Source organism: Nannospalax galili, unplaced genomic scaffold (assembly GCF_000622305.1).
Source record: "Nannospalax galili isolate Female #2095 unplaced genomic scaffold, S.galili_v1.0 scaffold1146, whole genome shotgun sequence".
Taxonomy (NCBI): Eukaryota; Metazoa; Chordata; class Mammalia; order Rodentia; family Spalacidae; genus Nannospalax; species Nannospalax galili.
In genome coordinates this window covers 437,947-451,656 of record NW_008355380.1, presented here as the reverse complement: position 1 = coordinate 451,656, position 13,710 = coordinate 437,947, and the positions used below count along the sequence as shown (strand labels likewise).

The 13,710-nt window shown below is 49.5% G+C and overlaps 1 protein-coding gene and 1 pseudogene across 1 annotated transcript in view; both read right to left on the bottom strand.

Moving 5' to 3' along the window:
- Positions 1 to 5,836: 5,836 nt before the first annotated feature.
- On the bottom strand, positions 5,837 to 6,907 carry LOC103749686 (annotated as a pseudogene).
- Positions 6,908 to 7,309: 402 nt separating this feature from the next.
- The window catches only part of Cep72 (centrosomal protein 72), a 50,121-nt gene continuing 43,720 nt past the window's right edge, over positions 7,310 to 13,710 (bottom strand). Inside the window, 3 exon segments of the mRNA XM_008852521.3 lie at positions 7,310 to 7,779; positions 11,691 to 11,800; positions 12,254 to 12,309. Coding sequence (XP_008850743.1) covers positions 7,620 to 7,779; positions 11,691 to 11,800; positions 12,254 to 12,309 — 326 coding nt within the window. The 3' untranslated portion in view covers positions 7,310 to 7,619.

Sequence of the window (13,710 nt, the reverse complement as noted above, 5' to 3'; positions counted from 1 at the left end):
ACTGCTTACTGACTTGCTCCCTGGCCCCTGCTCAGCCTGCCTTCTTATACAGCACAAGCCCACCTGCCCAGGGGTGGCACCACCCACAGTGGGCTGGGCTCTCTGACATCACTCATCAAGAAAATGCCCCACAGACATGGCCACAGGCCAGTCCAATAGAGGTAATTAGCCAACTGAGACACCCTCAACCCAGCTGTGTCAAGTTGACACTAAAGCTATCCAGCACACTTGGGTACTAACACATAGGTCAGGTACCTAGAGTCTTTCCTATATCAGAGCCCACCAGCAGAGAGCCTAATGTTGATTTCACTCAAGAGGGCCTTCTGCTTCCTGGATTGGGCAAGGCTGTTGCTTCTGCCTCACAAGGGCAGGTAGACCAGTCATCTGTCAGGTACAAGGCCAAGTCTGGTTCTGATGCAGCCCTTGAGTGAGGTTCAGACCTCAGGGAAAGCACTTATAAACTGTACTATAAACAACTAGCATCCCAAAGGCAGGCACATCATCAGGCTGATGAGTAAATCAATGCCAGCCTCAAATACCAGCCCAATGAGGTCGCATCTCAAGAGGACAAAACAAAGGCTTTTTAGGCAATGGAAGATGAATTTGCTACCAGTAGACATAAAAAGAAATTCTAAATTCAGAAAGTTATCACAAGTGTCTTAGGCATGAAGAAAGTAGAGCAAAGAGAATAAACAGGAAAATGGCTTCAGAGTCATTGTAATATGTAAATACTTTGTCATACTAAAAATATTTCATTAAGATACTTGGGACCAGTCAACATAAGCATGAAGGAGCACAGGGTAGCCAGTACTCACAGCCTTTGAGTCACTTTGAAGGTGGCCAGAGTGCTGACTAGACAGGTGAAGAAATGAAATACACAATTTCCTGTTTAGCAAGGGTGTAAATTCTGAAGATAAAAGATACAATCCAAAAATGGCAATATTAGAACCAGAAAAACCCCTCAGAATAAAACAGACAGTACAAAATGAGATGGCAGTTAAACTCAGCAGAAAGCAAAGAGAAACCAGAACAGGAAAATTGTTGAAACGGCTTTTAAACCAGATACGTGAGTAATTTCAGCAAATGTGCAATGCTGCGAGTGACCTGAAGATGAAGGACAGACAAGAAGCCTGATCACTAGATGCACAGTTGACAAAGTCCAGAGCAGCGTGGAGATCACCCCTCAGCGTGACTCACTGATGGGAAGGCCAGGCCCGGAGCCTGCCTGTGTGGGCGCTGGCTAGAGCTGGGGGGATGAGCATGTCTGTAGTGGAAAATGAGGCAGCACCAGTGGCTCTCGGAGGCTGTCTTCTCACCCAGATAGCAAGTCCTTGTTTGAAGAAGCCCAAGTGTCCCTGCATCTCTGCCACAGTGGGATAACTTCAAATGCTGAAGCCATTCAAATACTAAAAGATTCTGAGCGTTATGCCAAGAATAATCTGAAAATTAAGGCAATATGGACCAGTTCTTAGACATACATGACTTAAAAAAACTTAATCGGAAATGGAGAGATGTATAATTCCTGACTCAAGGTAAAGAGCTGTAGAACACAGCTCAGGGCCCCAAATCTTCAAAGGTAAGACTTAAAGCTCACTGCTACACACACAAATTCCACCTAAATCAATGAGGGGATCTTTTCCAACAGGAAAAGTCTTTCTGACCTTCTGAGGTGGTGACCAAGGTACCAGAAGGCAGTCTCTGAAGTGGCCTAGCAACTGGCTCTTCTCTGCCTGGTCCTACTAGGACATATCTGAATTGCTCTCACATACTGTTGCCTAAGATTATTGACTACCTGGCCCAAGACTAACTCAGGGGAGGCTGGGTTGTCTATAAGAACAGAGAACTACACAACATCCTAAAACAAACTGAATCAGTAGTATAAACTCCCCAAGAAAGTTCCAGGCCCAAGCGACTTTACCAAGAAGCTCCACCAAACATCAAGGGATGAGATGATTATAACTTTAAATGTTCTCCTAGAAAAGAGTGGAAGGGAGATAGCACAGTGTCCACGGGGCTGTTACGTATCACTACTACTATAGCAAAGACCTGTATAGTGCTTACTAAGTATGAAGTATTATAGATTTATTTATATTTACTCATTCAGAAGTCAAGCTTGGCAAATTGTGAAATGCAAGATTAAAGCCAGGCAGACATCCTGCACATAAGACGGAAGGATATGCTCTAAAGAGAATACTAGTCCAGGAAAGACTGAGACTGGAGTTGCAAGCATCTTCAGGGAAACCTGGGGCTGGACAACTGTGCATATACTTGGAGAACAATGACACTAGACCCTTAATTATCATTACAGGCACAAAAATCCACTCCAGATAGAATATGTATCTAAACCCCCAAATGGACAAAATTATAGCATCTTTTGAAAGTTAACAAGCAGGATATCTTCATGACTCGTGACCAAACTCAAAATGTGTGACCTCTGTTCTCCAATAAGCAAGCAATTCTGCAGCAGACATAGCCAGGCACTCCCTAAATCATTCCGACACTGTCTACCTGGAGGAAGTTCAGATTCCAATGTTGAAGGCCCAGTCCCTAAAACTGCCTCTGACCTTCAGAGGGTCACATTAGCCCACATTATTTCTCCCATTTCTAACTAATTGGCTATAGTCTGTAGTTCCCTCAATGTTTGCTTTAGGTTCAATTAATTTGCTCAAGTAGCTCTCAGAGCTTAGAAAGGTAATTACAGGGCTATTATTAAGCCCATTACAAAGGCCATAGATGGAAGCGGCATGGGAAGGCATGACACTCCCATTCCTTCTCTGGGGCTCCCTCTCCAGAAAGCTCCATGTTTGGCTCCTCCGAAGTTCTCTGAGCTCTATCCTTTTGTCTTCCTGAAGACACTATATTACATAGGCATGACTGACTAAATCACTGGTCATGGGTGTCAATTTAACCATTAATCTTTCTCTACTTCTGGGAGCTTGGGGATGTGATGCTGACACCCTCAGATCCTGCCTATATCTTCCTGGTAGCCAAGCCCGATTGTGAAGCTACTTGGAGTTTGCCAGAAGTCAACACATTAGCACACAATGATACCATGCTTCAAAGAGTCTAAGGAATCTAGGAGCTGTGTGTCAGGAAGCCAACAAAGACCTAATATGTATTTCACAATATCATAATAAAAACAGGAAAGGAAAAGCCTTTTAAAAATTCGTATTCAGGATCATGCTTATATGATCTTACATACAGCAATGGTGTGAGCATGCATAAGACCCATGCAAACTCAAACAGAAAAATTCCACAGCATAGAACTAGGGAAATGGGCAGCAAGCCCCAACCTTAGCCCAAGAACTATTAGCATCTGATTACTACAGGGTGAGGGAGAGTTTATTTTCTTTAATGGAGAGACTCTGATAGACTGACTAGACTCCAGTGGATGAACCTGCACTGAGGGACATCTGGGCACACAACTCCATAGGCCTTAGCATATATGACAGAATGCATTAAATCCGGTGGAGGGCATATGGGGTGTGTGGACACAGGAGGGGGTATAAAGATGATTAAAATGTTTTATATGAAATGCATAAAAAGCCAACAAAAACATACAAAAAAAGATGACATGGAACATTCAGAAAACCCAGAATAAACAGTCATCTGTTATATAACACCCCGCCCCTGAAAAAAGCTGATACATAGGACCAGATTATAGTTTGAAAGTCCTCTTAGGAAGTCTTCCCTATTAAGGGACTGGAGAGATGGCTTGGCAGTTAAGGACACTGGCTGTTCTTGCAGAAGATCCAGGCTTGAATCCCAGCACCCACATGGCAGCTAACAACCATACATAACTGAGCCATCTCTCCAGCCCCACTGTCACTTTTTAAAGACTGAATTTTATGTGCATAAGTGTTTTGCCTGCATGTATGCAAGAGCTGTGTGCCTGGTGTCTTCAGAGGCCAGTGCTCTTAACCGCTGAGCCATCTCTCCAGCCCCCAATAAATATCTTTTAAAGTGTTCAATATCCTTAGCCATCAGGGAAATGCAAATTAAAACTATTTTCAAATTCTATCTCACCCCAGACACGATGGCTGCCATGAAAAACGGGAACAAGTGCTAGTGAAGATGCGGAGAAGGGAGCCCGTATTCACTGTTGGTAGAGGTGTAGACTGTACAACCACCGGGGAAATTGGCATGGTTTCTCAAACGACTAAAAATAGAACGATCAAATGATCCAGTAACAACATTCTTGGGCATATACCCAAAGGACTATATCCTACCACAGAGATACTTACACGCCCATGTTTCTTGCTGCTAAACTCACAATAGTAAGGAAGTAGAATCAGCCTAGATGTCCATCAAAAGATAAATAGATAATAAAAAATGAAATTTTATTCAGTCATAAAGAACAATGAACAGAAAAATGCAGGAAAATGAATGGATCTGTAAAGTATTAGATGAAGTAAAGCAACCCAGGCTCAGAAAAACAAACCCTTCATGTTCTCTCTCCCCATATACGGAGTCTAGCCGTTAGTCTTTATGTATGTGTATTTACATGGCATGTGGATATAGGTCCTAAAACTAGAAAAGGGACTCTGAAGGGGAAAAAGAGGCTTAAAGAAAGGGTGTGAGAGGACTGGGGAGAAGACTTAATGGGTAAGAGTGCTTACCCTGTAAGCATGAGGACCCAGCCGAATTTGAATCCCTAGCACCCACATTGAAAAGCCAGGCATGGCTGTGCGTTCCTGCAACCCCATTATTTGAAGGTGCAGACAGGTGGATCCCAAGAGCTCGTTGGCCAGCAGCCTAGCAGAGGTGAGCTTCCCATTCAGTGAGACTGTCTTAAGGCAATACGGCAGAAAGCAACAGAAGATACACACGGTCTTGCTCTGGCCTCCACACACATACGTGTACTACATACTCACGTGCAATATACACGTATATACAACATACACTAAAGAAAGAAAAGAAAAAGGGGGTGTGGAAAGGGGGAGGACAGTAGAATGCACGAGACATGAAAGTAGAAAGCGGGCTTAGAAAGGGTGAAGGGCGCAAATATGTGGGGGGTGGGGAGATGACACAGGGGAGAGGAGGAGGGAAGAGACCAACCAGAACAAAGTATGTACAAAAATGCTCCACTGAAACCTATCACTTGGTAATTTAAAAAGTCAACAAGTAGAAATAAATTTTAAAAAGAAATTGTGGCCAAAACTTTTATAAATCTGATGGGAAATATGAAACTCGAAACAAGATAAAGAAAACTCAATTTCTACAAGCATAAATGGATAAATGCTAAATTTTCTAACACATTTAAGTAAGTGAAGGGTCAGATAATGAAGAACCTCATTCCCACCCTGCAAATTACTAAATCTGGTGTGACACACTGTCCAGCTAAGTCACAAAAACTGGTGGTGTAGGACACAACCGTGACCAAACAGGGAGGAAACAGAAAGGGTACTCTGAGGACAGGCCACTCACACCCCTCATCTAAATAAAAGAGTAACACAGCCCCATAAAGCTGGCACAGAGTACCTTCTTAGGTCTGCTTATTTTTGCTAAATTAACTAAATACTTTTTAAAAATTACCTTGTTTTGGGGCTGGAGATCTGGGTTAGTGCTTAAGAGCACTGGCTGTTTTTGCAGAGGACCAGGTTCAATTCCTAGCACCCACATGGCAGTTAACAACCATCCATAACTCCAGTTCTGATGCCTTCTTCTGACCTCCATGAGCATTGTACAACATGGGCGCACTTACATACAGGCAGACAATACAGTCATACACATAAAATAGTAATTGAAAAAAATTACCTTGTTTTTACCAATCACAGCAAGGATTATACGTGGGGGCTGGGAGATGGCTCAGCATTTAGAAGTGCTTACCGATCTATCAGAGAGCCACTGTCCTTGAATGATGAAAACGTGGCCTTATATCCTGCTCACTATCAGGAATAGTTTCATCTTCGTTAACATCACCTTAAGTAGGATAATATCTCTATCTGAGTACTTCATGCCATTCACTAACAGGAATCACCTTAGGAAGATGCCTCATGAATACATCTTTGTATAGTGGCTGCTCAGCCAAAGTGAGCCGGAGTTCACAGGCTTCCAAAGCTACATTTTCATCTTGGTCTTGAGTCCTCTGTAGCATGTACTCCACTATATTATGCATGTGAGGAAGGAGGCGATCCATTCTAACTTCAAGCAACATCACAAGTGCCCGGCACACGTTTTCCGTACCTCTGGTTCTTCATCACCAGCCAGTGCAAAGAGATTCTCAATGAACGAATCGTTGTGCGACATCAGAGCTTGAGTCCGACTGATGATAAACTGATCGACACATGCAACACCATGAGACCTTATTTTGGGACTACTGTGCTTGAAAAATTGTAAAAATTTGGGACTCATGATGTTGAGAGGATGATCTAAAACATCACTATCTAAAATCTCTGCAGAATCTTCACATATCTTCTTGAAGGGCTCCAAATGCTCCCTTACGGGTGTTGTAATCTTCAGAATCCAACAGGCTACAGAGTTTTGGTAAGAGATCAGGCCTATTCTGCAATTCTCCTTTGGAGGCTATGGTTATAATTAAAATACCAACTGTGGCTCTGATCAGAGGAGAGGAGTCACCAGTATTATTTAAACATTCACTTTAAATAAAGTCTGTTACACCATTTGGAAAGTTCTGAAAATGTGCTTTCACATTATTCTTCAAGATCAGACCACTCAGTGATCTTGTGGGTTCATCTTCAGATTTTAATTTTGTAAGAACAAAAATCAAATAGTTGTTAAAATCTGGATATTGATTGAGTTGTTTCAGTTTCTAGAATTGTTGCACAGTCCTCTGGATGGTGGTGTCTGGGTACTGGGACTCCTTCAGCAGCTGCAGGATTTGCTGAAGCCCTTGCTCGTCAGGTTTCCACTCATACTCCATCTTGGTTTGTGAGGCCCACACCATCCCAGAGGCCTCCAGCGCTTGAGCCTTCTGCACCTACATCAGCCAGCTCACAAACACCTGTAACTCCAACTCCAAGGGATTAATATTGCCTTCTGGACTCTGAACACCTGCACATACACAGGAGTGCGCGCACGCATGCACACACACACACACGCGCACGCACACACACACACTCACTCACAAATTTTTTAAAAAGGATTATATAAGAATAATTTCTAAACAATAACAACAACAAAACTCCCCTTAGTTTTATGCTCTGTTCTGATGAATTTTTCAGAAAACATTGCAAGGAAAAGGGGAGCTAGGGCATGGAGAGTTTGCTGTGACACGCTAGCTAACATCATACAACAAATTCTTAAAGTGCTTCTCACATCTGTATTTTATTAAGTTTTGGAACTTATTTCTTCCTGTTCACCTACTGTGGGGGTGTGTAGCATGTTTCACAGAAGAATTTAATGCAAAAGTCAGTTATAATTTATAAAGAGTCATTTTAAAAAGTTAAGTTTTCATAACAATATATTAGTTCTTACATGGCAAAGTCCAGGGTTCACCTGTCAACTTAGGACACATTTAGCAAGCCAAATTTCAGGCCATGAACACATTTTGAGAATCTTAATGTAATCACAAGTCTCACCAGCATATTCAGATAAACAGACGTGCAGGTGCAACCCTGGGGCTGCGAGTGATGGAGAACATGGCTCAGCAGTGGGCACTAGCAGGACTGGCGGCCACCGAGTCGGGTGCTGTGGAGTGGGAACAGGGCAGCAGTCTTCTTGACCTCCTGGAAGCTCCAGTGCATCTGCTGCACCTCGGCCCTGTGTTGTGCCCGTGTGCAGCTCAGCTCCTGCTGGAGGTGTTCATTGGTCAGGGAGCTGGAAGATGATCAGGGGATAACTACTAAGACCCTCCCAGCATCCTGCCTACTGATGTACCTCCGTAATGCTGCCACTACTGCCACAGCCTGGCTCTAAGTCCACTAACACAAAGGCATCACTGACCCTGGCCCTGACCAGGCTCTCTTACTCACAGCAGTGCCAAGGCCACCACTTGCCCGTGGTCCCATTACCTCCCACTTACTGTCTGCTCTCCCTGTGTCTGGCCCTTCCACACCTTACACTGGACCCAACCTGACCCCTTGGCTTGAGTAAGCACTTGTAGGCACGGCTAGCCACTGTGAGCCAAGAATGGGAATAAACTGAAGAGATGGCAGATGGCTCCTTTGATATGTCACAGTTCAGTAACAAGCCAATGAAAATCTTATGGCTAGCAAAACCATATTCTGACTCTTAAAAAGCCCCACACTACAATGTTTCTAATTTCCAGTCATACATGGTTAATTGTGATGTGGCAACAGCAGAGTAGAAAGTTGAATTCTGAGGTACTAGCACATTTTTTACACACTGCCCTATTTCCACGGGTGGCCCTGATGAAGGATGTTTACAATATCACAAGATGAAGCAGAGCCACACTGACCTCTGCCACTTTTGCAGATGGCTGCCCCACTGACTAATCTACTAAGCAAGAGCTGGCCCTGGCTTTTTAGATCACAGACACAACTTCTGAGTAACATCAGAATGCACACCAGGGGCAAAAGCATGATCCACTGTCCTTAGAGTTCTGTACCTGTCCTGCCCACATCTAGGTGAGGGTGCTGGGTACACAACCACCACCACTAGATGTACCACAGGTGCCTGTTGGATTGCAGGGTACTGCCTTGCCTGTCCCTGTCCTGGCCCCTAACAGTGACCCAGATCTGGTCCTTCCATTCCTCTCTACTGAGTCTCAGCTCAGTCTCTTCTGCCAAAAGCCTTCCCTTCCGCCAGTGTAACCCAGGCCTATAATGGGCCCATGAGGTCAGTGGCCTGGAAAGCCTTAAAGGATAGGCTTGGCTTAGCTTGACCCTAAATGCAGGGGAAAGTGTGGTCACCCAGCAGTAAAGCAATGAAAGAAAGGGTCAGAGAGGAGGAAGGGCGGTATCGAGAGCAACGACTATAGGTGTGCCCTCCCCATTAGAGGGCCAGAAGCTAGAGCTCCCCTCGTGATCTGTCCCCATCATTCAAGTGCTTGCCTCCTTCCCAGAGAAAACTTCCTCTCTTCCCTCAGCAAAAACATATTTGTCTGAATAAAAGTAAGGCTCTGCCTTGCCCACCCCCATGTTCCCAGTCCCCTTGTCACTAATCATACAGCAGGAAGTTGAAGTATAATCTCCACATTTCTAAGTGAATCTCCATGAACTGTAATGAATGGGCAAATATGTGCCACAGGAACCATGAACCAGGGGAACAGGACACTGTACTATGCATACCTCACCATCGCTTACATGCCCTTATCCATCAGATCCCCTGGTCACACCTCCTGGTCCATACCTCAGGGTGCTCACCTCACCTCACCTCACCTCATATCACCTCCTCATATCACCTCCTCATCTCACCTTACCTCACCTCCTCACCTCCTCACCTCACCTCCTCACCTCCTCACCTCCTCCCCTCCCCTCCTCCCCTCCCCCCCCCCCCTCCCCCCCCCTCCCTCCCTCCCCCCCCCCCCTCCCCCCCCCTCCCTCCCTCCCCCCCCCCCCTCCCCCCCCCTCCCTCCCTCCCCCCCCCCCCTCCCCCCCCCTCCCTCCCTCCCCCCCCCCCCTCCCCCCCCCTCCCTCCCTCCCCCCCCCCCCTCCCCCCCCCTCCCTCCCTCCCCCCCCCCCCTCCCCCCCCCTCCCTCCCTCCCCCCCCCCCCTCCCCCCCCCTCCCTCCCTCCCCCCCCCCCCTCCCCCCCCCTCCCTCCCTCCCCCCCCCCCCTCCCCCCCCCTCCCTCCCTCCCCCCCCCCCCTCCCCCCCCCTCCCTCCCTCCCCCCCCCCCCTCCCCCCCCCTCCCTCCCTCCCCCCCCCCCCTCCCCCCCCCTCCCTCCCTCCCCCCCCCCCCTCCCCCCCCCTCCCTCCCTCCCCCCCCCCCCTCCCCCCCCCTCCCTCCCTCCCCCCCCCCCCTCCCCCCCCCTCCCTCCCTCCCCCCCCCCCCTCCCCCCCCCTCCCTCCCTCCCCCCCCCCCCTCCCCCCCCCTCCCTCCCTCCCCCCCCCCCCTCCCCCCCCCTCCTCCCCTCCTCCCCTCACCTCCTCACCTCACCTCCTCACCTCCTCACCTCACCTCCTCACCTCACCTCCTCACCCCCTCACCTCCCCTCCCCCCCCCCCCCCCCCCTCCCCCCCCCTCCCTCCCTCCCCCCCCCCCCTCCCCCCCCCTCCCTCCCTCCCCCCCCCCCCTCCCCCCCCCTCCCTCCCTCCCCCCCCCCCCTCCCCCCCCCTCCCTCCCTCCCCCCCCCCCCTCCCCCCCCCTCCCTCCCTCCCCCCCCCCCCTCCCCCCCCCTCCCTCCCTCCCCCCCCCCCCTCCCCCCCCCTCCCTCCCTCCCCCCCCCCCCTCCCCCCCCCTCCCTCCCTCCCCCCCCCCCCTCCCCCCCCCTCCCTCCCTCCCCCCCCCCCCTCCCCCCCCCTCCCTCCCTCCCCCCCCCCCCTCCCCCCCCCTCCCTCCCTCCCCCCCCCCCCTCCCCCCCCCTCCCTCCCTCCCCCCCCCCCCTCCCCCCCCCTCCCTCCCTCCCCCCCCCCCCTCCCCCCCCCTCCCTCCCTCCCCCCCCCCCCTCCCCCCCCCTCCCTCCCTCCCCCCCCCCCCTCCCCCCCCCTCCCTCCCTCCCCCCCCCCCCTCCCCCCCCCTCCCTCCCTCCCCCCCCCCCCTCCCCCCCCCTCCCTCCCTCCCCCCCCCCCCTCCCCCCCCCTCCCTCCCTCCCCCCCCCCCCTCCCCCCCCCTCCCTCCCTCCCCCCCCCCCCTCCCCCCCCCTCCCTCCCTCCCCCCCCCCCCTCCCCCCCCCTCCCTCCCTCCCCCCCCCCCCTCCCCCCCCCTCCCTCCCTCCCCCCCCCCCCTCCCCCCCCCTCCCTCCCTCCCCCCCCCCCCTCCCCCCCCCTCCCTCCCTCCCCCCCCCCCCTCCCCCCCCCTCCCTCCCTCCCCCCCCCCCCTCCCCCCCCCCCCCCCTCCTCCCCTCCCCCCCTCCCCCCCTCCCCTCCTCCCCTCCCCTCCCCCCCTCCTCCCCTCCTCACCTCACCTCCTCACCTCCTCACCTCCTCACCTCCTCACCTCCTCACCTCACCTCACCTCACCTCATCTCACCACCTCACCTCACCTCACCATCACTTCAGGATGCCATACCTCAAGGTTGTCCATACCTCAAGGCATTCAACTCAGGTTCTATACCTCAGGATCCACACCTTAGGGTGCTCACCTCAGGGTTCTTACTTCAGGGTCCACACCTCAGAGTTTATACTTCAAGGTGCTCACCTCAGGATCTATACCTCAGTGTGCTCATCCCAGGGTCCACATTTTAGGGTGCTTACATCAGGGTTCTCATTTCAGGGTCCACAGCTCACTGTGCTCACCTGTCTATCCCTCAAGGTGCTTACTTCAGAGTCTATACTTCAGGGTACTTAGCTCAGAGTCTGTACCTTAGGGTGCTCCTTTCAGTGTCTATATCTCAGTGTGTTCACCTCAGGGTGCTTATCTCAGGATCCACATATCAGGGTGCTTACCTCAGGGTCTACATCTCAGGAGCCATACTTCCCAGTCTATACAGGTGCCATGTCTCAGAGTCATCATTATACCTCATTTTTCACCAAGATATTCAGAGATGTTCTAAGTAACATGGTGATGCATGTGGGTCTTAGACACCAATACCTGAGAAGTTCTGCTAGCTCTTTATGTCCCTCACCCCATGCCTCAGCCTCCCCCTGTGCCCTAGTCAGGCAGGGACCTGTGACTCTCTTGCAGCATCTGGGTGAGCTCCTGGTTCTTGTCATAGTGCTCCAAGTGCTGCTTCAGCTCCACAGCCTCCCCAGAGAGCTGCTTCGTACTCCTGAAGTCCTGAAGGAGGAAAAGTGGCAGCATTACATAGTCATGCTCACACACTTTGACCATTATAGTTTAAACTGAAGCCAGAAAAAGGTCAGAGATTCAAAGGTGACAGTGAGTGGTGTCAAGGCAACACTTGTCTCCCTTTATGGGGCTAAAGCTGATATCCATGAACAGCTACACCCCCATGTGGAGGCAAAAGTTGATGACAGACATGGGCCTGGCACCAGCAGAAGACTCCTCTACTGGCTCTGTCTGCAGACTCATCCTTGAACAGGAGGCAAACCGTGCCCCTGAGGGAGCTGGCTTCTCAGGGAGAAAACAGTGTAACACCTGTGGCAGTCACATATCTCTGATGTACTCATTGATTCCTATCCATCAGTGCCAGAGCATGTGTTCCCCTTCCATCCATATGACTCTTGTTTCTTTACGGTTTCCAGCTCGAGGGAAAGATACTTCACTTACCAGTTCCCTAAATCTGAACAAGGGATACAAATAAAGCCATATGTAGACACGCTGCTCTATAGTATCAGAAAAAAGAAGAAAACCAGAAAGTAAAGTTGTGGCAAAGGATGACATTGACACTGACTTCTTACCAAACAATAGTGCACAAGCCATCTGTGATGATTTGAGACAGGATGACAGCCTTTCTAAGGGACTCTGGGAAGACAGCAGTGGCATCAAGAGTAGCTAGATGAAAACCAGAACTTCAGGAGAATCTCAAGCCCTTAAGCCAAGGGATTGGACCAAGCCCCTGAGGTATAATAGTATATGGTGTCTGTGTCTATGGGGGAGCATCACTCATTACTGGGGCATCTGACAGATATGAGAACAAGAGGTCCCAGGTATCCCATTTTCCCTGAGACTATAGTGAACATAGGGAAGGGTTCCCCTTTTCAGTGAGGGAGACCAGGTGTCCCATGCAGTCTAAGGAGCTGCCAGACCAGCTACCTCTGAACAGGGCCTGTATTAGGAAAAATAGTTGCTACAGAGAAAGGTTGAGCAAAACAAGGCAACAGAAACCAGGAAGCAAAGCCTAGAAATTCCCAGAAGGAGGCCACTGTGTTTCTGATCCATACAGTCAGAAAGGGTGCTATGATCTGTCTTCCTGAAATCCTGGAGAACAACTTTCATGTAAAATGAATGACAGAAAGGTCCTGGACTCACTGAAACAGTGAGAGGAATCTCAGTCTCTGAGAACCAGTTCTACAGAGCAGAACAAACCCCCACCCACCATTTCAAAATGAGCAAAGATAAACAGGAAATGACACAAGAAATAATAAAGAGCAACCTGAGCCAGATTATAGAATGCCAGAAAACTCGGGCTAGAATTCGCAGTAAAGAAAGACAGTCACACTGCAAGTGAAGGCCAGGCCGCTACAAGGAGTCAAGATCAAGAAAATACAAACTAATGTCTCAGAAAACCAAGATAAAAAAGGAAACAAAACAAAACGAAACCCCCTCTAATCTACAAAAAGAAAAAGAACATAAAGAACTCTTACCATTTAACCAAACACCATAATAAAAGTAAGCTGCAAGAGGTCTGAGCAGACACTTGGCCCCAGAGGCAGGCCTGGGTGGCACACTGTACCAGTGATGCTTCACATGGAAAAGGCTGTGGTATAGAAGACCTGGCAGGAGGCAGTTTCCTGGCCTTCGAGGTTTCTCCCGAGACTAGAGATATGTGTGTGTTCAACAATCTGCCCTCCTGAAACACAGATGACCACCTCAGGGTCTGAACTAGACTCTTCTTAAAGAGGTAAAAGAAAACAAAGAGAGATGAAAATTATCTAGACCTGAAAGAAATAGTAACCATGAGCAGCCCTTTAAGATACCTGCCTACCTAAGGGAATGGATTAAGAAACAAAATCCATCTCTTTGCTGTCTGCAAGAAACCCATCTCACCTTCAGGGGCAGGCACT